The 22766-nt window shown below is 46.7% G+C and overlaps 3 protein-coding genes across 3 annotated transcripts in view; 2 read left to right on the top strand and 1 right to left on the bottom strand.

The window, feature by feature from the left end:
- rictor (rapamycin-insensitive companion of Tor) overlaps positions 1-16576 on the bottom strand; it is a 114355-nt gene extending 97779 nt beyond the window's left edge. The window contains exon 1 of the mRNA XM_075874996.1: positions 16334-16576. Coding sequence (XP_075731111.1) covers positions 16334-16415 — 82 coding nt within the window. The 5' untranslated portion in view covers positions 16416-16576. The remainder of the gene's footprint in view (positions 1-16333) is intronic.
- On the top strand, positions 11929-13871 carry LOC119180757 (uncharacterized). Its single transcript, XM_037431889.2, has one exon. It carries the CDS (start codon positions 12224-12226, stop codon positions 13238-13240), a length of 1017 nt encoding a protein of 338 aa, XP_037287786.2. The 5' UTR covers positions 11929-12223; the 3' UTR covers positions 13241-13871.
- A 2833-nt stretch (positions 16577-19409) lies between the features above and the next one.
- Positions 19410-21779, top strand: LOC119181070 (U6 snRNA-associated Sm-like protein LSm4). Its single transcript, XM_037432244.2, has 5 exons — positions 19410-19536; positions 19653-19694; positions 19766-19864; positions 20820-21000; positions 21556-21779. Exons 1-5 carry the CDS (start codon positions 19534-19536, stop codon positions 21657-21659), a joined length of 429 nt encoding a protein of 142 aa, XP_037288141.1. The 5' UTR covers positions 19410-19533; the 3' UTR covers positions 21660-21779.
- Positions 21780-22766: the final 987 nt, after the last annotated feature.

Raw genomic sequence — 22766 nt, 5'->3', positions numbered from 1 at the left:
CCATGTTGCAGCCGCCGCCCACGGATACCCCTGCTGTTTTGAACATCTCGACGCCAGCTGGTGTTCTCGTCAACTCGTCGTCAACGGAAAGCTCAACAAGTGGTGACGTTGTCGAAGTCTACAACAGCATGGCAGATTCGAATTCAACTTCAACCAAAAGCCCGAGTGATGAAGATGACGTCGGCGGCGTCATCGTTGACGAGTGTCCCCCTACAGTGTGGCAAAGAATGAAGAATTGGTTCACTGACGCTTGGGACACCGTAACTGGCGCAATGACGTCCGCCATCAGGAGTGTCGGAGATTGGTTTCGAGGCTGGTTTTGAACAGTCTGACGCGCGCCATCTGTTTGTTGCGGCACTTCTGCGTGAACCTTGTGTACGATGTGCGCTCGGTAGCCATCATCACTCCGGACACCGTACTTGCGTGCTGAGTTAGCTTTGGGTGAATTTGAAAAGGAGTCAGAACTGAAGCTACAAATTAGCCAAGGCATCCATGTCATTTCGTTTTAGCTCCAAATTTATAGCAAAGTATGCGAGCAGAGTTTTATTATTGAACAACAAATCATGTCCGTAGCTAGAGGGGAGTGCCCTATCGCCTCGGTCAACTCCTCCCCCCATCAAAATTTTGGTTGAGGGTGGGTGTTTTACAAAAATAAATAGTGAAAACAGTTACTTTTCATTGTACTAAAGAACAGTGTACTTATAGTACACTGTAACAGTGGTGTAGCCTGAGGCGCGTGCGGTGGAAGCAAATCCACAAAGCGAATGATAAGTGGGGCGAATCCTTCCGTCCGTGTGTCCATCTGTCCGAGGAGTATCGCTTCAGCTGAGTGACGTGAACAACGTCAAAAGACGATCGCGTGCTGGTGCAGTGAGCAAGTAGTTCAATTTCATAGGTCACGTCGGTGACTTGGCACACGACTCGGTATGGACCCGAGTGCGGCGAAGTAAGCTTTACGCACAGGCCGAATCCCCGTGATGGCGCCCAAAGAAGGACCATGTCACCACGTTGGAACTGAATATAGCGGTGGCGGGCATATAGAGCAGTCGTTGGCGTTCTTGCGAATCGCTAAGACGCAGGCGAGCAATCTCACGTGCCTCTAGAGCTCTAGAGATGAGATCGCAGGCGTAGTATGATGTGTGGGTAACGGTATATATGAAGGAACGTGTCAAAGGGTAGCGTGGGTTTTCGTCCGTAGACGAGAAAAAAGAATGGCGAGAAATCAGCAGTACCATGATGGGTCGTATTGTAGCCAAATGTCTCAAATGGGAGGGCAGCGTCCCAGTCACGATGGTCGGAAGAGACGTGCATCACGAGCATTTCTGTGAAAGTTCGATTTAGACGTTCTGCGAGACTATTGGTTTGAGGGTGATAGGCTGTTGGGAACTTGTGTGTTTGTAGCACAAGAGTGCAATATGTATTGGATAACTCAATTTGTGATAGGAAGTAGCGACCCCGATCGGCAAGTAGTTGTCGAGGCGCGCCGTGGTGTATGACGACCTCTAGGAGAAAGTCGGCGATGTCGGTTGCACAACTGGTGGAAAGGGCCCGCGTGATGGCGCATCGAGTAGTTTAGTCCGTGGCGACTGCTATTCACTTGTTCCCACTGATCGATAAAGGAAAATGTCCAAGTAGTTCAAGACCAGCCCCATAGAATGGTTCCGATGGTATCTGGTATCACAATCCATCTCGCTTCCACTACTTCGTTTCAATTTCATCGATAGAGTTGTAGACTCGTATAAATATCTATGAGTCACCATTTCTTCTAATTTATCATGGTGCACCCATATTACTAACATAATTTCAGCATCAAACAAAACGCTTGGTTATCTTAAACGCCACCTCCGATTCGTCCCACCACATGTTAAATTACTCGCATATAAATTCCTTATAAAACAAAACTAGAATTTGAATCTGCCATCCCGCATCAAGCATATCTAATCTTTGCATTGGAAGCCGTTCAAAACAGGACGACTCGATTCATTCGTTATTCATATTCATATGCCATCAGCATTTATTCTTGAAAGTTGCATCCAGGCTATCACTTCTTTCGTATCTTCGTCGCATTGCTAGTCTTACCCTTTGCCATTATTCGTCTCTCAATCAAGAACCTTATATCACAGCCGCATCCCACATTTCCCACCGCACCAGTCGCCCACTTCAAGTTGCCCGCCCGCCATCGCATGTCACATGCGTTTTCTGTTTCATTATTTCTCAGAGCAGCCTCAGACTGGAACTGCCTACCCTATGACATCGTCAACATTGCTTCATCATCTACTTTTCAAGAACGCATCACTGATCATCTGCAATGTTAATTGAATCATCACTGCTAGATATTTTTCTTGTAATCCCACCTCTTATGTAACACTCCCTGAATGGGGGTCCTTGAGGAAATAAAACTGAACTGAACTGAATCTGAATGGGCTGAAGGTGCCCCGCTGGAAGTGTGGCTGTATCTACTTTTCAAGAACGCATCACTGATCATCTGCAATGTTAATTGAATCATCACTGCTAGATATTTTTCTTGTAATCCCACCTCTTATGTAACACTCCCTGAATGGGGGTCTTTGAGGAAATAAAACTGAACTGAACTGAATCTGAATGGGCTGAAGGTGCCCCGCTGGAAGTGTGGCTGTTTTTTTTTTTTTTTCGGTGCTCATAGGATTTTCATGAAGTGACGTAATGGTAGACGGATCGGCGCATACCAGGCAAAAGGAAGCGACGTAGGACGTGGTCATAAGTTCTTAAGATTCCCTTGTGACCAGCCGTTGGAATATCATGTAACTGCGCGAGGACGGTCTGACGCATATGTTGGGGTACGACCAGCAGCAGCTTAGGTTCATCAGGATGCATGTTGTAGCGATATAGTATGCCGTCTCAGAGCAGCAACATACGGAGAGACGGAGGAGTTGTGGGACCAGTCAGTCGAAGGATGATATCTCTCAAGTGAGGATCACGGCGTTGCTCATCTCCAATGTTGCCGAAGGTGAAAAGTGCCAACACGCAAGTAGACACGCCGCTCTCAGGAAGGTCTGGTGGGTCTATACTGGATGATGCGACAAGCATGCAGTCGGTATCTTCATGGTGGCGGCCCCATTTGTAGACAACTGTGTACGAATATTCTTGTAGCCGTAGAGCCCAGCGGCCCATACGTATAAGACGTGATGGTCAGTGACTACTGTGAATGGCCATGTCCATATAAATATGGCCGAAATTTATTTACAGCCCAGACGATCAAGCGCGAGGCATTCGTGTTCAGTAATTGAATGATTTTGTTCTGCTCAGCGATAAAGTACGGCTTTAGAGTATGACGCGTTCGCAGCCATGCTGTCTTTGTGCCAAAACTGCTCCGATTCCATCACCACTTGCGTCGGTGCGAACTTACGTTGGAGCGGACATATCAAAGTGGCCGCTAATCAGTGGTCAGTTTAGCGAATGGTCTGACTAGTTCAGGTCCCTACACAAAAGTCACATCTTTCTTCACAGTTCTGTAAGCCTTACAGAACTCTGAAGAAAGATGTGAAGAGACGTCAGCGAAATTCCGCACAAATCTGTGAACGTACAAGCAGAGGTCAGCAGATGGAAATTTTTGCCTGCGCGGACTTTATCAAGATCGGGACGAACATCAGAAGAATCGACCAGGTGTCCGAGGACAGTGAGCTGGTGGCGGCCGAAGTGACATTTCGAAGGGTTTAGCTGAAACCCTGCCTTGCGGAAAATAGAAAGAGTGGTCGAGACGTGCTTGAAATGGGTTTCAAAAGTCGGAAGAAGGCAACGACGTCATCAAGGTAGCAAGCAAATTGACCACTTAAAGGCGTGAAGGAGAGCGTCCATCATTTGTTCGAATGTAGCTGGGGCATTGCATAACCCGAACGGCATTACTTTAAACAGATATAGTCAATCGGGAGTTATAAATGCTGACTTCTCACGGTCCAGATCATCAACTGATATATGCCAGTAGCCGGAACGAAGGTTGATGGAAGAGAAATAATTTGCTTCGCTAAGGCAGAGGTCTGCCGCTAGGGGGCTGAGCCACTCGGACGCCTCTCGAATGGGCTCTGCCAGTTTTTCACTTTTGTGGCTGAATAAGGACAACCACGGGATTCAAGACCATCACAGCTGTCGCCAGACGATCACCTGATTCGTCCGGTGCCAGGGTATACCAGGTGGGCCTACTTTTTTTTTTCGAGCCGTGACACTTCTTTCAAGTTTCCACAACGGCGTCGCCCTAGCTACGCCATCGCAGTGCCGACGCAGTGCCATCGACGCGCTGGCAACTAGGCGACAAGCCAGGCCCCCGGCTTGTTCGAAGCCTGCGAAATGGATGTTGTGGAAATTGAGGGGGAGACGCTGTCTCCCGAAGAGTACAAAGACACTCAACGTTGGGTTGTGGCCCATGAACGACGCAAGAAGGCGAAAGACAAGAGAAACGCGGAACCAGCCACGAACGCGGGAGGTGCGTCCATGGAGACGTCTCGGAGACTGAAGGATTTTTTTGCATCGCCGGCCAGTGCCAAAAGAACCGCAACTACCAGAAGACGATTACAAGGTTGTAATACGCCCAGGAGGAGGTCTGGACTTGACGCGACAGAGTCTAGCGGTCATAAGAAACTGTGTTCTACGAGTGGCAAAAGTACAGCCTGACATTGCTGGGGAAGATACTCTCAGAATCAACTTGCGACAAAATACCATGATCATGAGCACACCTAGTCTGGCCAATGCGAAGGAATACAGCAACATCAAGGAAATTATGATCAATGACAAGAGCTATGCTACAGCCGCTTATGTAACAGCACCAGAAAACACCTCCAAAGGGGTTATCCACGGAATACCGAAGTATGATAATCAAGAAGACATAGAAAAAAGCTTGGTCAATCAGAGGAACCCGACGATTCTACATGCACGACGTATGGGACTTACGGACTCAGTGGTCATTGTTTTCGAAGGGTTGTTTGTGCCGTATTATGTATACTACCGTGGTGCCGAATATAGGTGCTTCCTATACAAGAAGCAATATGAAACATGCACTACTTGTGGTCGAATTGGACATCAGGCGGATGTCTGCCCAAAGCCTGACAGCAAGAAATGCCGTGGTTGTGGAGTGCTCAATCCAACTGAAAACCACCAGTGCGTCCCTAGGTACAGCCTTTGCGGGAAAGGTCATCTTACAGGGGACAAAAAATGCAAAGAACGGTTTAGGACCCCGTACCTTTTGAAGAAAAGATGGTGGGAAAAGGAACAACAACAAGGCAATGAACAAAGAGAAATGAAGATTTTGTCGAACACTAGGGCAACACTGGCATGAAGGGAAGGGTATTCACCAGCAAATCCAACGGAGGAGAATGGCAACGCCACCCAGGACAGAGGTGGACGACGCAGAGATCGTTCCAGCTACTTCCCGCGACTCGCCGAAGGGGAAAGAGAAGGGACTCAACACGAACCCAGATCCACATCCAGATCAAGGTCCACTCGTCAACACAGATCCAGGTCACGGTCCAAATCCAAGACAAGGGCAACGACATCACCTCAAGGACAGTCCCACGAGGGTCCTGGCGGCGGTCGGGGCAGTCAACAAATGGTGAGCTGGGTGGGCGAGGTATCAGGGGGGTCTCTCCGGTCTGGGAGTTTGCCTGAGGTTGTGGCAGAAGGGTCCACCCTAGGTCAAGAGCTAAACCATATCAAAAAAATGCTACAGCAACTCACCCTTGAAAACGCGAAACAGAGGGACGAAATAAAACAACTAAAGGAAGAGAACTCTAAACTCAGGCAAAATCAGCTGCGCGAGTCTACTAGCTCCATAGCATGGTGTAGTCGAATTTTAACTCCAGCGCCTGCACAGGAGTCAGGAGTGCATGCAGCGAAACGAAGAGCAGAGGAAATATCTCCTGTAGAAAATGAAGACCTCTCAAAACCCCTGGAAAAGAAAGTCGAGAATATGCTCGGAGAACTTACTAAGGTAATGCAACAACAATTCGCAGGATTGCAGCTGCAGCTCGTAGAAATAAAACAAAGAATAGATAGCATAGAAAATCGACTAACGCTGGTGGAGAACACGCAAACAGATTTGAGGTCTATAGGAGCAGGCCCGGTTAAAACTACTACTAAACCCTACAACCGGCCGACTACGACCGAAGTAATCTAAATCGCAGGGGAAGGGACCGTTCCTAGACATGGCACGACGTAATCAGTATAAAATTTGGCAGTGGAACTGTCGTGGGTATCGCCGGAAACGGAGTAACTTACAACAGTTCTTAAACGGAAAGGAGGCACCAGATGTCATCGCCTTACAGGAAACTGGAGGAATGGCTAAATTGTCGAATTACAAATCCTATGGTACCCCTGATGAAAAAACGTCCGTAACAACCCTCGTGCGAAGAAATCTCACGGTGATACAACATGATACAGAAATCTGCGATGTCGATCATGTTCTTGTTGAGTTAGTTCCATCGCAGAAGAGTGGTGAAAGTCTATTCATATTAAATGTCTATAGCAGCCCTAGACAAAAAACCAAATTTAGGTCACTTTTTAGAAAAACGATCAGCATTACTAAAAAGCAAGCATTGGTTATAGTAGGAGATTTCAACGCGTTGCATGCGGCATGGGGTTATGACAAAGAAAACATCAAAGGTAGAAATCTCTGGATCGACGCCCAACAGGAGGGCCTTACGTTAATAACTGACCCCCTTTTCCCAACTAGGCTTGGAAACAGCGTATCCAAAGACACGTCTCCTGACCTCACGTTTACTAAGAATATCATCGAACCTTATTGGCTTAATACACAAGAAAATATGGGCAGTGACCACTATATAATTGAGACCACGTTTAAAGCAGGTCCACGTAAAAGAGGAGGAAAAGAATTAAGGATGGTTGAATGGGATAGCTTTAGAAAAATCAGAGAGAAGGAAGCATGCGATGTCATCGAAGACTTAGATGAATGGCTAGGGAACCTTAAGCAAAATATTCAAATCGCAACTAAGACCATACCAAAAACAGAAAGACTAGAAAGCACAGACAGTAAGCTCCTACATATGTGGGAGGCAAAAAAAGAGCCTAGAAAAACGGTGGCAAACACAAAAACACAACAAACGCCTTAGAAAAAGGATAGCCATCCTCAGTAAAGATATTGAGAAGTACGCGGAGCAACTATACAGACAACAATGGGAGGAAAAGTGTGATGCGATGGAAAAACAAATAAGTCTCTCTAAAACATGGAACCTGTTAAGATGTCTGATAGACTCGGAAGCGAGCAAGACAGCACAACAACAAAACTTTGTTAGACTTGTCCGTAAATACAAAGGCACGGAGGAAGAACTGATTGAAGAAATCAGACAGAGATACATTGGGGATACAACCAAAGAGCAATTAAGCTCGTACAAAGGTAAAGAAAATGATTCCCTAGACCGACCCATATTAGAGGCCGAGGTACGATCGGAACTAATGAAACTGACCACAACATCAGCCCCGGGCCCCGATGGGATCACAAATAAAACGCTCAGAAACTTGGACGACAAATCTATCACAGCCCTCACCGAATATATGAACAAGTGTTGGGAAAAAGGTAAGATACCCAAGCAATGGAAAACGGCAACAATCATAATGATTCCCAAGCCAGGCATGAAACTAGATCTTCATAATCTTAGGCCTATTTCCCTGACATCCTGAATAGGAAAGTTATTAGAGCACGTCATCCTAACTCGCCTGTCAAATTATATGGAAGATAATTCCTCATACAGCTCTTTCCTCATACGATGGTAGGCTTCAGAGCGAAACTGTCTACACAGGACATTATGCTTAAGATTAAACACCAAATAATTGATTCGGGTCTCAATACACATGACACAAAGGTAATAGGTGGCCTAGATCTTAAAAAGGCATTCGATAATACATCACATAAAGCTATACTTGCCAATCTTCAAGCGTTAGGGGTAGGAAAAAGAGTATACGATTATATAAAAGACTTTTTAACTGACCGGACTGCAAGAATAATACTAGGCGAAGCCGAATCCTAAAAGTTTAGTCTGGGCAGCAGAGGTACGCCGCAAGGCTCAGTCCTATCCCCCTTTCTTTTTAACGTGGCCATGATAGGTCTCCCTACCAGACTGAAGGAAATTCCAGGACTCCACCATAGCCTCTATGCAGATGACATTACCTTATGGGTAGCAGAGGGTAGTGACGGATACATAGAGGAAACTTTACAAACAGCAGTGAATGTTGTAGAAGTATATGCCATCCATACAGGATTACAATGTTCACTGGAAAAATCGGAACTTCTCTTTTATAACCCGACATGTAGGGGTCGGAAAAGCATCCAGGAAAAACCTAACATTAAAGTCTTTGTTGGAAAAACGCAAATACCTACGGTCGAAAGCATAAGAATTCTGGGACTCCGAATCAGCTTAAACGGGCACAACGGAGAGGCGATTAGAATACTTGAAACCAGTGCGCAGCAAACTATGCGTCTACTTAAACGAATTGCAAACCGGCACTATGGTGTGAAGGAAAATAATATGATAAGACTGGTACAGGCTTTTGTCATCAGTCGTATTGTATATGTGATTCAGTACCTCAGACTGCAAGTGGCCGAGAGAGAAAAGATTGACAGAATCATTAAACAAGTTTTCAAACAGGCGATCGAACTTCCAATTACTACCTCTAATGATAAATTACTTCAATTAGGGCTTCACAACACATCAGAAGAGCTTATAGAAGCTCAAAGAATCGCACAATATGAAAGACTAACGCAGAGTAAAACAGGTAGAGCCATACAAGAGGAACTGAGTATAAACTACGCAAACCAATTTGGCGCCAAAAAGGATATCGCGTATGAAATCAGAAAATGTTTAGTAATCTTACCGATTCCAAAAAACATGCACCCCGAACATCACAAAGCAAGGAGAGCTGAAAGCGCGAAAAATATACATAACAACGTGAAAGATTTACCGGAAACAACATACGTAGACTCGGCCAAATACAAAGGAAATGACAACATGACTATAGCAGTAGTGTACTACAAAGGAAATCATAAGGTCAGCGGCTCGGTTAGAACGAGCTTTGCAGAAGAGGCGGAGGAAGCAGCAATTGCAATGGCCATAGCATCCACCTCGACTTCACTCATTGTTAGCGACTCGCAGACGGCTGTGAGAAACTTTGCACGAGGGCGAATATCCCGAATAGCTTTAAGAATATTGGTTGTATGCAAAGAGCAACGAACAATAGAAATAGTCTGGGCACCCGCTCACTCCTCCTTGCCCGGCAATGAGGCTGCACACCAGACAGCTCGAGGACTTAGGGCCAAACAACGAAACGTTCCTTTCCTCAGTGAGGAAGCCTTCATTTTTGTGAGGCCGCCTTATGTCACTCTGAAAGCTTCCTTACTGAGGAGCCCTCGGTAAAGGCTTCCTTGGCGCTTCCTCAGCTTAAGGTTGCTTTGGGGCTACCTTCGTGCGCCCTTAGGTCCGCTCCTTGCCCTGAACGAGCGCTTCGCCTCACAGCTAGCCCACGTGATGTTTTCGTTTACGAGGCAACCCTCCCACCCCACCTCTGCGGGGAGACACGAACGGCGAGCGTGCGTGCACGGTGCCAGGCACGACGGCGCGCAGTGTTGCTAGAATGCACCACGTTTTGCGCTCGACTACGGTGGCTTTTCACATTCTGTAATCGTAGTTGGAAGAAAGCGTACACGCGTCTCTATATTAACCCTTCAATTTGGAAGTGATGTGGTGACCCAACTTTTTTTACAGAATAAACGCTTGTGAGCAAAGCTTATATTCGATAATCTCGAACGCAGGAGCGCGGCAACCATTCCTCCCGCGAGGACGGGTTAAGGGAGCTTTCAGAGTACGCTTGCTTCCTCCGTCGGTCCTTGGTTGTAAGGAAGCCTCACGTAAGGAGAGGACGCGGTCAAAGGAAAGGAACGTTTCGTTGTTTGGGCCTTACAGACCGACCCTCTGGATTGCCCTGGTCGAACGGGGAGGACGATGAGATATTTGAGCAGATGACCCCCTACAGAGATATTACGCAGTATTACAGGCTAAGCAGCAAAACTTATCCTCCCGCACACTCGTCATTGAACAAAGGACAGGCGGTGGCGTGGCGCCTACTCCAGACCCACATGTTTCCTAGTCCGGCAACAATGAACCGCTGCGTGCCGGAACTTCATTCGGACAAGTGTAAACTTTGCCACAACAGGGCGGACTTGAGCCACATTTTATGGGCATGCCCGCAGGCCCCCATGAGAGGCGAATTTCCAGACGGGAGTGGATGGGATGCCGCGCTCCTCAGCTCTGACTCTCAATTACAAGCCCGCTTAATACGGCAGGCCGAAGACGCCGCCAGGGCCCATGAGATCATGGCCGTCGCCTAGGTTTGGTCCTCCCTTCTCCTCTCGCACCTGAAAGGGGAAGAGGACCTTTCTGCTAATTAAATAAAGTTTGTTCATCATCATCATCATCGCTAAGGCAGTCAAGGGCGTCATCTATCCGTGGTAGGGGATGCACATTTTTTTTGTCACCTAAGCTTGTTAAAATTCCAGTAGTCGACACAACTGTTGTCAGTCATCTTATTTCAAATATGATCTTCTTCCCCAGTTCATCTGTGGCGCCCCGTAGCAATGCAAACGGAGAGAGGTGACGGGTGTGAGGAGGAGACGAGACCCTTGTGAGTGAGTGAGTGAGTGAGTGAGTGAGTGAGTAAAAACTTTATTGAACATGTCCGGCTCATTGAGCGGGGTGGGGCTACAAGCACCCCGGCCTAGGTGACGGCCTCGAGTCCTTGGACCCGGGCGGCATCCTGGGCTTGCCGGACGGCCCACATTGATCGGCAAGGTCGTGGCCGAGCAGAGCCGCCTCCCATCGCGCCTCGCGGTTCGAGACTGCCATGTCTACCGGGTTCGTAGGGGACTGCTGCGCGTTACCGGTACACTTCCACAGCATGTGCTGCAGCGTCGCTCTGGCTCCGCACGCCTTACACGCGTCGGACGTATAAATGCCTGGGTAGCAGAGGCGAAGGATCACCGGATTCGGGTACGTGTGTGTCTGTAGTTGTCTCCAGGCAACCTGCTGTTTCTTGTTTAGTTTGGCGTGGGGTGGTGGATATTTGCATCTGTTCAGTCTGTAGTGTTGCGTGATGTCTCTGAAGAGACCCTTGTGAGGAAATAAAAATTAAGCGCTCATTGGTGGTTTGCTTGCGCGGCAGCCGGTGACGGAAATAGCTGACGGCAGAAACAGCTGCACGGCGGCCGGCGGCCTTAGATGCCATCATCAAATGAAAAATTTCACCACAGGCGGCGACCATCCCGCGGCGAGCATATATGTGTGCGCAGTGTTCCCTTTCAGGGGGGTGGGTGGCGAAGTTTCGTCAAAGCGCTCCCCACGTATGACGGCAATGTATACAAGGCTGACTTTTCGTCCCCCCTCATTAGCGACTAGGGGGGGGGGGCGCCTCCCCCGTGCGCACGCTTATGCAAACGAGTGATGCAGAATATCATCATGATGTGATGACGTCATCATGACATCACAAATTGCAAAAAACATAACTTCACCAAGAAGTCACAAATTCTGGCGTGGCGTCATATTACGTAACGCCACACGATGCATTTGAAGCACCCTATTTTGGGTGGCGTACGACACTGGAGAGCCTGAAGAGAAGGAACTATAGACGGTGCTTGGCAGATGCACGAGTTCCCACCTTCCTTATAATACATCGCCTGAAAAGGTAAAGAAGATCGCTTTTGCCTTCGAGTCGTCTTAGATGAATGGTGTCATGACTTGTTTGAACTACTGTCGATGCTGCACTGAGAAGAAAAACTGAACACGGGATATTTCTTTCTCAGTGATCCAGGTATACAGCCAAAGTGCAGGTCAAGTACTCCACCCCAGTCTCTTGTAGTTGGAGGTTGATGTGTAAATACCACAAATTTAGTATTGCTGCTTAGCCGTGCTGGCAAACTTTGGTCGCAACACCGACCTGCTTCCAGGGGTCACCCTGCAGAGACGCGTCACAATTCACTGACGGCACATTCGTGCCACAGCGTTTTAGTAGCATAGCGGGACAGTGACGCGTGTCACATCTCGATCATACGCCATTTCCCTTATAGTCGCAGCTGCAGTTTCGTCAGCGCTGTACTCGTCAGCGTGGGCATACTCATCGCCACGAGACAGTTGCGACTGCTCGTCCGTTGGCTCATCCGTGTCTCTGAACCGAGGACGCTGCACGTGCCGCGGTCATGGCTCGCGCACTGAAGAAGGCTCGATCTCACTATCATTCATTGTTACTTTTGACACTCTGCAAAAAGCTGCTCGTTCCTGCGTCGACGGCTAGCTGTTCCGGACACTTCGTCATCGAAGACTCGACCGTCAAGCTATTCTTGCAGCAGCGCATCAACTCCAGTGAGGACACCGTAGAATGTCGCTACAAATTCGAAGCACCACCGAAGTCCGGCTTGCTCATGATCGCCAACGACATCAGGGCCGTGAACGACGGCGAGATACCCGGATGTCCAGTGGGCATCTACAGCAACGATGACGGGCACGGTGACCCCCTGTTCTCGTTGTGCGGTCACTACACCACCATGACCATTCCTGTGCCATCTCATTCGTCCCTGATTGTGTACAAGCCGACATACAAAGGCACAGCTTACACGCTGACCTTGGATTTGCAGGTAGCTTCGACCGGAGAAAGCAATTTTCGTGCCTGCGGAGATTCACGTCTTGACACGGTGTCCATCGTGTCGGTCAGGTATTCCGTGGGCTTCAGGGCCGACTCAGGCGATGCCCCTGATTTCTGCGACATCAAAGTGAGGAACACGAGCGCTCAAGAAACCTTAAGCACTAAGTGTGTGCTCACCAGTAGTGGCGTTTGCAAGTATGATGTCCTTCTTGTGAACGGAAGTGCTGCAGCATCCAAAGAATACGTCGATCTTGAAGCTTCTAATGGGTCGGCTACAGTCAGACTGCATCCTGCAGGGACATCCGGCGTTCTTATTACCAAGATTCCTGCTGTATTCGAACCAGTGACCCTTTTAAAGCCTCCACCATCGTTGGTTTTTGGTGAAGACTTCTTTCCGAACGCAAGCGACTGGAGTGTCAACGTAACTAACGTTTCAAGTGGGCTTACTGCCGTCGATGACGTGGCCCCAGGTTTATGGAACAGGACAAAACATTTGGTTAGAAACGTGTGGCAAACCGTAAAAGATGCGGCTGAGTCTATTCTCGTAAGGATTCGAAGCTGGTTTAATGGTTAGTTCCGAGGTGCACATTTGATATATAGCAGTTATATCCTAGGTGCACATATGATTGGCTGACGTCCTATAGCTGTTGCGGTGTTCCAGCACTGTGGCTAATGGTTCGCTTTTAGTCAATGCCCGCGCATGTTGAATCGGAACCTTTTTCACTTTATTACAGTGTTCTATAGGCTTAGTGAATGAGATGATGCAAGCATGCCTAATTTTTTTTTGTTCCTAGCTAGTGTACAGAATATCCGTGAAACGGCACATCAATTTGCTAAATTTAGAGGATGCGACTAAACGGAGAGATGTGAGCTTCAGTCTGGTAGAACCATTGATCCCGCAGCCATGTTTTTCTATAGAGTCACGATTTTGCACCTCCTTTCGCACCCCTCACCTGAGTCGTAGTATAGAAACAAAAAAAAAAAACAACAACGCTCGACCAGTTCAAAGTATACTATAGTAGAACGATGCATTTGCTAGAGCTGGGACCCCATGTTCGTTTTTAAAATTGTATTGAAAAGCATGGTTTAAATCTTATGTAAATAAAGATACAGTGTATACCGCACAAAAGCAAAATGGCTGCCACGGTTTGATGTATTTCCGCCCTTCTTATTTTTCTGGATTTACGACACTGCCCAGGGGTGTATGCAAGGTTCACCTGAGGGTGGAGGGAGTGGCTTATTGGAAGTTGGGTCACCTAATGGCCTCCCCTCTGGATTTCCCCGTGACATACAACTTGCGATATGGTGAATTCCTTTGCCTATACGGAAAGAGATCATGAAACGTTGCCAATTAAGTGACAAATAACGTTGCCATTTGAAAGGCCTTTACCATACGTCATATATTGGTCATTTCTGAAGGGTATTTGACGTAAGGATTCCAGGAACACATCGAAACCGATCTCCAGATCCATGGGCTTAGCCGGATGGTGGGTTATAGAGTTCCAACTCCCCCCCCCCCCCCAAAGTTTTTCAATTTTGCTTGCGTATGCATCACGAATGAACGCATGCACGAACATACATGGAGTATAACTGACCTCTCCTTCCCCCGAAAAGAAATTCTGGCTACGTGCATCTCGTGTTTCCAAATTTGGTGTCAGGGCTCTTTCAATAAGTATCTTCATGAGCTATACGTAAGTGACTCGTCTCAAATATTTTTTTTTTTCGTGAGGCACCCCATGCAGTCACTTGCCTGGAGTTGCAAAATTAATGAAAAAAAAATCGCGGTTTCACCGCAAAGGTGAACAAATTAATGTGATAGCAACAACTTGGAATGTAACGCCATGGCTGCTGGATATGTGAACTGGTAGCGTAACTTCCATATAGAAGCCCATGGATGCAGTAGTCGGGTGGCTCGTTGCCACCATCGCCATCTACGCGAGGATGAAACAACTAACAGCAAACAAAAATTTAAAAAATAATTGTGACGTCACAATCAACAGCGGTAACGACGTCGTGCATTTGCACTACATGGCACGAAAGTCAAATTTTTCTTAATTACTGACCTTTTACGTGGCGTTATTATTACGTAATATTATTGCGTCTTGTGGCTCGCTAATTGCATGCGGGAGAGGAAGAAAACAAAAAAACACAAAATATAGGAAGCAAAGTTGTTTATTTGCCAAGTGACGTACCTGCAATATGCACGCACACACACAAAAAAACTTCGCAGAGGCCATTGTGAGACAACTGTTCGCGAGCTTAATAGCCCATAATAGTTCGAAAACTCACGTCACCCCAGCAGGTCTGAAAATATAGACCGTTTTCTGAAGCTGGTTTGTCTAGGCAAAACTACAGATAGCGCCACCGCACCGAAGCGCCGCGTCCTTCTTGGCGGCGCGGTCGCGATGTGGCGGACGTTGCCCTGTAGCCTACGGCGGCAAATGGTGGTGGTGATTCGTGAAGAAGAAAAAGGCACCTAATTTATGTCAGCCAAAAGGCGACATGACGGAGTGCTTGAGAGAGAAAAAAAAAGAAAAAAAATCCCAGCATATCCACGGAGTGAATGGTGATGAGTGGGGCGAAGTGTCCGTCAGCCCGTCCGTGCTTAAGTCCGTCCGTTCGTCCACACGATCATCCGTGCATCCATCCATGCGCCCGTCCGTCCGTGAGTCCGTCCGTGAGTCCGTCCATATGTCTGTCTGTCTGTCTGTCTGTCTGTCTGTCTGTCTGTCTGTCTGTCTGTCTGTCTGTCTGCCTGTCTGTCTGTCTGTCTGTCTGCCTACCTGTCTGTCTGTCCGTTTGTACGGACATAATGAGCAAACGTTGACCCAGAATATCCGAACCAATGCTAAAATTATCAACAATCGCGAGTAGGACACGTCGTACTTAACTCAATCACGATTGTTACGACGGCACGCCTAGCTTTCTTACAGAATTTGAGTACGAAACGGCACTGAAGTTCACGGAGAGGCTTTAAGCGATCAGAAGTATTCGAAAACGAAAGTCATTGGAAACAGTGTTTCCGCAAGTTGACCTGTCATCGTCAGGCCAACAGCGTTGCCTTGACGATGAAAAGTTCACTTATAAAAACGTTGGGTCCATCGACATTCTCTGTAATAAGCTTTAGAAGCAATTAGTCCATCACGTGTACTTGAGTGACACTATTAGACGTAAAGACTCACAAATTTTGAAACCGTGGCTACAAGAATTTTACGGGTAGGAAGCAGCCTATATTTGACATCACTTGAACTACACGCCAAAAGTAAAATAAACTAACCCCCGTATTCAGAAACGCTGTTTGACTTGATCTTGACTTGCCACCGACTTCAATGCAGCACAAACACGTTTCGAACGCCTGGTCTTTAGGTGATGCCAAAGTAGCACAGACGCGTTCTAACGCGCAGCATTGAAGGCAGTTTCAAGTTCAAGTCAATTAAGGAGCGTTTATGAATACGGGGGTAAGAATGTGTTTCCGAGCCACCTCGAATAATGCCTTTCAATAAATGCATTTTCCCGACAGGAGCTTGGCTGCCGTCTTCAGCAATTAGTTAAGTGGCACTGCACTTTCTGTTGGTCCAGTCAGGCTTGCAGAAAACTGGCTTTACTCGTATGTACTCATGCAAAATCAATACCTGCTCAAATAATGGGTCCAAATTCTTGTGCTGACCCGTTGCTTTTAGGAAACGCTGAAAAACCTCCGCAGAACAAGGAATCCCCGGGTTAGCACACCGCAGAGCCTCGGAAAACATGCGTTGCCCGATTAAGCGATCTTCGACGAATGCATGTTTGACTTGTTCAGCGTAGCTCACTGCGGCTTCTGTTTTCTGCCCGCCACGAACTTGCTGTCTTTATCTTTCCCGTAGTTGACACGCCAATCGAGCGAGATAACTGAGCGCGATCCAACTTGTGATATCGCTGAGCGAGGGGCGAGAATGAGCGTAGACAAGCGCTACAAACGCAAGTACATCCCGCGCTTCGCCTGATTTAAAATTCACAAAATAAAGAATAAGAAAAGGCATATAAACAAAAAAGAAGTTCTTTACGGAGGTATTGAATTTTTTATATTTGTAAAAACGTGTGAAAGCCAATAATTGCAAACATTCACATCAACTTCACTCTGTTCGACCGGATCTTAGGATGCCAACGTGCTTCTTCTTTGAAACCGAAACCAGCGCTGAGTTTCCGGGGCATGTGCCCCCCTTGATTAACAGGGGCGGGCAGAGTCCCTACCCGCCCCTCACCCGCTTCCATGTGCGCACGCCTATGGATATTCTGACTTGGTTTTAATATAAGCGCGAAAGCTCATCTTATAGAGTTTTTTGCACCACGCGACATCGCCACTGTTATGACGTAGACAAAGGCATGTTGCGACGTGCTATATAAAAAAATGGCGAGTATTGTCCTAAGTTTCAGAACATTCACGAGACACCCAACGGGAGCTATATTTGTTCCTCGTCCCTCTCGCTCTGTTTCCCGTCTGCTCTCAAGGTGGTTTTGATTGATACGCCAAGCTTAGAAGGCCGGGCTTAGGCCTCTCATGAGGAGACATGAAGCATGCTGTTCTTTTAACTAAGGGGGTAGCGGACACGTTCGAAGCACCCACATAGTTTCATTTTTCACCATGCTGTGCGTTAGCGTGATTTTTCACAGATGATTGTGCGTTAGCGTGACCGGGCTTACGAGCACGTGGTCTCAGTTGCTCCCCCAGTGTGCAGGTGCTAGTTTTCTACGATTTTAAGCGGTTGTTCTAAAGTGGCGCTAAAATTGGTCACGATGAATGGCTCAAGCATTAATTTTACAATACGTTAGAGCATTTACGATCCCATTTTTGGCATTACCAGGCACAATTCTACAAATTGCAGCAAAGAAGTCACACAGAAATATGGGATGAAGACGTGTCATCATTGAAATTCGGGCCGCGCTGCTTATCTGAGACACGTGCGGTATATGATCGGTTATTTACTTTAAAGCCCAGTATAATTACAAACGTTTGCGGCACGTGCATCAGAAGTATCACGTCAGAAGATCTTCGCCTAATACTGTCAAATGATTTAAATATAATGATTGAAAGACAAATTTCGAGGAGGAGGATAATTCCAAGGCGTGTCACCCCAACTTGAATACAAGGGAGTTCAGGACACACTCAACAACCCCCTTCCAACCCCATGCAACATGTCGCAAAATATCCCTTTACTGCACTGCCCTTTCACGACAACGAATAATGACACTGCCCTTTAAGATTTTCTAGCTGCTCTTACGTTATTCATTTATTCTTGCTAATCAAAAAGAAAAAAAAAACATCGCTAATCCGTAAGTTGTATGTACACTAGAATAACGTACTTATTACTATACTAACGTGAAGCCGCTCAAATCTTTAGCGTACATCACGCATGAATGGCGACTTATGGATGGATGGATGGATTGTTGATGCTGTACCCTTTAGATCGGGCGGCGTCTAGCGCCACCTAGCCGTAGTACTTAGTGAACCAACAATTAGATTTATCTTTTTTTTCCTTTAAATAGTGAAGTGTAGGACTGGTATTTGCAGTGAATGGTTTAATTTTCACTCGTGCCTTGACTTTAGCCACCAATCAGATATTCTCCTTCTAGTCAATTCTACCCACTTAAAGTCTATTTTGCCTTTTCTGTCCCTAAACCCCAGTGCTTTGAAAAACTCTGCGCCATCATCCTGAACTATAGGGTGAATCCCTTTACAGAACATTATCAAACGTTCGGCAGTTTCCTCCTCCTCTCCGCATGCACTGCATACCATGTCTACCCCTTCGTATTTGGCCCGATATGTCTTGGTTCGATTACTCCTGTCCTGGCCTCAAACAGTAGAGAACTACCCCGAGTATTATCATAAATCCTTTCCTTGGCAATTTCCTGCTTAAAAGTTCGATATATCTCTAGTGCGGACTTCTTAATCATGCCAATTCTCCACATATCAGTCTGCGTTTCCTTGACCTTCTTATTAACCGATAGTTCTTTTTGGTTTGGCCCCTGCAGTTTTTTAAGTATTTACTCGTCAATTACATATTCTGTGCGTCATCACCGTACGACGGAGCCCAGTTGCAAACAGGCCGAGGATAAGCGTACGTGAGCAGGCGAATAGTTTTGCTCGTACTTTATTTCCCGAAGATGAACGTTGCAACAAGAAATCAAGAAAACACGTCTTGAACACTTGTCAAATATTGGCACCACATTGTTTCTGGGTGACCTGCGCAGCGATGGGCTCCTTTTCTTGGCGCATTTATTTAGCCACAACTATCTCTACATCGTCGTAGTTTTGTCGAAGTAAACAAGGCATGGACACGTGCGATATGAGTTGTGCGCTGAAAACCCAACAAAAATACTGTTCTTGGGTCCGAGGAATGCTCTTTTAGTTCGCACTGGTTGTTCATAATGCCTACTAGTCGTAATATATCGCACGGGTTAAGTGTTGGTCTGGTTTTTCCTGAACGCCTGCGTGCAGCGACAGACTTTCTTGCACGGAGGGAGGAAAGCCTTTTTGAAACATTGCGCTCTATGCGAGTAACGGCTACGTCAAAGTGACGTCAGTTTCAAAACACAGTTTCGCAAATGTTTTAATTTAAAATCTTTGCGCAAGGGGCACTACCAGTTAATTATAATCAAACATTTATAAAAGAAATAGTAGGTACTTAAGTTACATTTTGTCTATAATTCATATGTTTACGGCTTCAATTGGCTTCGATTCGTCAACTCACTGGCTACCTTTTTGGTAGAAAGCCAGGGAGCCGGCGCTTGTGCCGCTGTGCGATCGCTGCGTATTGTGTTCGTTTGCCGTTGCATTTCTCTCGTAGTTTCTTTTTCTCTTAGAACCGAGAAGATTACTCCGGAGCCAGAATGGTAAGCTGCATTGTCTGTACACCTGCGCCACACCATACTAAAGCAACGCCTTTAACATAACTTGCTAAACTTTTTTGGACGTGAAGTGAACAGTGTGTGATCCGCGCTTCTCGCAGTTGCCGCTATCCCTGTTGCGGACGGCCCAGAATCATCCGATGGTAAGAGAAAAACACGTGAAAGACCCATTCTTGTCTAGCGTACTCTGACTGCCCCGTATACTTGTTTGCAGCTTGTAGAACTCAAGAACGGCGAGACATACAACGGCCACCTTGTCAGCTGCGACAACTGGATGAACATCAACCTGAGAGAGGTTATCTGCACGTCTAGGGTACGCATATTTAACAAATCCTTATTTATTTACCCACTAGACGACTTTGGTAGTGCTGACAAGCGTTTTCGAAATGCTGCTACCCTTCTCAGGCTCTTCGTTGCGACTTCGCCCAGTTCCATGCCCAGCGTTTTACGATAGTGACGGCGTAATTTACGGAGAATGCGACTGTGACTATCAGCGCAAGAGCAACCTCTATAAAGCTGTTAGCACACTTAACACAACCGCTTCGCAGCGTGTTCTGAAGCGGTGTAGCTTTCTGCTCTGTTGCCGAGATGTAATCAGTACATACAGACATACCATCCAAGCGTACAGAGCTATTATCTCGGCAACAGCACGCACCTCTTCGCGGCTAGCATCAGTCCAAGACACGCTGTGGAGTGTCTGTGTTAAGCGTGGTGACGGCTGCAGAATGATAGGTTAAATGTAACAGCGGTGTGCCTCTTCTCTTTGAGAAGCGTACCAGCTGGTTTTGATTTAAAGTGCTTTCTCAATGCCAACGTAAGTGCTACGCAAATCTCAAAGTAAATGTTACCGAAACATAAGGTATCAGCCTGGGCTTGTTAATGTGAAATGACACGGGGCAAGTGTTCAGAGGACGAGGTGGCACAGCCCCCTTATGTGAAGCCACTTTTCTGTCGTCGTTTTCTGTGCAATCACACTGTCAGACATTCAAGTTTAAAACTAGTAACGCAAATATGTATTCATATGGTGATATTCGACTAGTTTAAATGTACATAAGCACTTGAGGTCACGAAAATGAGTGAACGTCATTGAACAGAGAATTTGTGCAAAATCTTGTGTGGAATGACGATAGCTGTAGTAGGTGAAGCTTTCATCATTTATTAGGCCGTAACTGACCATGTGCCAAAGAACTGCATGTGGTTTTATGTAGCTTATTATATCCCATGGATCGTTAAGATCAGCCCTCCGTGTGGAACATTATTTTTTGCAGGACGGTGACAAGTTCTGGCGCATGCCCGAGTGCTACATTCGGGGCAGCACAATCAAGTACCTTCGCATTCCCGATGAAGTTATTGACATGGTCAAGGAAGAAACGTTGATCAAGGGTCGGGGACGTGGGGATGCCGGCAAGCGTGGCGGACCCGGAGGTCGCGGTGGCCGAGGCGGCAGAGGTCGGTGAATTTGCCAAAACTAGTGTTATTCTTCTTATACAGTGCTCCGCAATTGAAATGTAGTAATTGGCCCACCCAATCCTGTCTTGTGCCGGGGGCGAGTACTGTGGACAGGACTTGCGATACAACTATGAGAGGTGTCGTAGTGGAGGGCTCCAGAAATTTCGACCACCTGAGGTTTTCGTGCGCCCAAATCTGAGCACACGGCCTACAGCATTTTCACCTCCATCAAAAAAGTCTCACACACACCAGGCACATGCAGTATACTGGACCATTTCAAACATAGTGACTGTGCCATGTATGAATAAGACTTTGGCATTGTAGTCGTAATCCTTTTTGTTTTTTTCAAAATTACTATTCAATGATTCATCTCAACCAGATGGGTGTTTATTGAGGTCTTTATTTTGTGTGTTTTGTCTGGTTGCGCATGACAGTGACTTAACATGTGTTTGGGTATGATTGAAAAGTGCAGATGTTCACACAGATTTTAGGGGGAAAGCAAAGTTTTTCTGTCCATCAATTAGTGTACGGAACATGTTTACTTTTCTCTGCCAGGTGGTCCCTTTGGAGGCCGAGGTGGTAGGGGTGACGGAGACGGACGAAGAGGCGGTGGCCAAGGTGGCAGGGGCGGAAGGGGAGGACGTGGTCGTCCGAATTAGTGCTGCAGAGCAAACTCATTTTAGGGCTCAAAGACTGCTACTATCATTGTGTACATTGATACAATGCAACCACCAGTCCCATTGATACCATCCTGTAAATAAAATGTCACTGGAAAACTCTAGGCTTTGCCTAAATTTTGTCAAGCAAGTACTGCTCGCGCTCTTGAAACATTCCATCACATGTACTTGTGCGCCTTTGTCTTGCTTACAGTATGTTATGTTCTATAATTTGGTCATGAAGTCGCGGGATAGCTGCTGGTCGCAGAAACTTGTTCTGCTCACATGGCACGGAATACATGCAGGCCTAATGCCCTTCATGGGATATTTGCATGGTATGCATATGTTGCAACTTAAGTATAAAATAATCTTAAGTCAACTTACGTGACTTGCATATAGTACTTATATCTATTACATGTGACAAACGCTTCTGCCACTTGTGCATAGTACATCTTTTACACGTGATGTATGTTTACTTGTCCATAAGTGCAGAAGTTTGAGTGAATTTATGAAATGGCTGGGGAGGAGAAATGCCAGGCCTTAGCGAAACACGCACTTTCACAGCAGAAGCTGGATGGGGGCTTTTTCTGGTGCCTTACGTATACACTCCCTTGGGACAACTATCAAACCCCGAGCAAAAACCCCTCTTCAGCAAAGGATAATTCAACTAGATGTGGAGGGGCCGCCCTTGCTTGATCATTGATCAAAATACAAAATGGTCGCAAAAGGGCTGCCTTTGTAATGGGTCAGGACTTCAGAAGCTTTAAAAGAACCACTATTTATGCAATTCGCCTTGCGCGACACTCAGTCGTTAATACTGGAGTCACAAAAGTACTTTTGATCGTGATGAGCACCGATCTATATCGAGCTTCTTGATCAAGTTTGTAGCTGCTATGTGGCAAAGCGTAATCCGAAAGAGTTTGGTGCAGACTTCGGCCAAATCACCGTCATGAAGCCAGATTGCAATCACCTTAATCTTGATCGGGCCTGATCGCAATTAAATGTGATTGTGCATCAGTACCCACTTCAGATCAGCCCTGATTGTGATCAAAGGTGGCAGTGCGACACTGATATTATTCTCCTCTCACGTATATGAGATTCCTTTGCAAC

The sequence above is a fragment of the Rhipicephalus microplus genome, chromosome 10 (assembly GCF_043290135.1).
Source record: "Rhipicephalus microplus isolate Deutch F79 chromosome 10, USDA_Rmic, whole genome shotgun sequence".
NCBI classification, from domain to species: domain Eukaryota; kingdom Metazoa; phylum Arthropoda; class Arachnida; order Ixodida; family Ixodidae; genus Rhipicephalus; species Rhipicephalus microplus.
The sequence above is the reverse complement of the archived record's forward strand: the minus strand, read 5'-3'. Positions and strand labels throughout refer to the sequence as shown.

Bases quoted from the DNA above. Each gene is read 5' to 3' on its own strand.
- LOC119181070 (XM_037432244.2), top strand. The intron at 19,695-19,765 runs GTAAGAGAAAAA...ACTTGTTTGCAG, and splicing joins CGGCCCAGAATCATCCGATG to CTTGTAGAACTCAAGAACGG. The intron at 21,001-21,555 runs GTCGGTGAATTT...TTTCTCTGCCAG, and splicing joins CGGTGGCCGAGGCGGCAGAG to GTGGTCCCTTTGGAGGCCGA.
- LOC119180757 (XM_037431889.2), top strand. From the start codon at position 12,224: ATGGCTCGCGCACTGAAGAAGGCTCGATCTCACTATCATTCATTGTTA.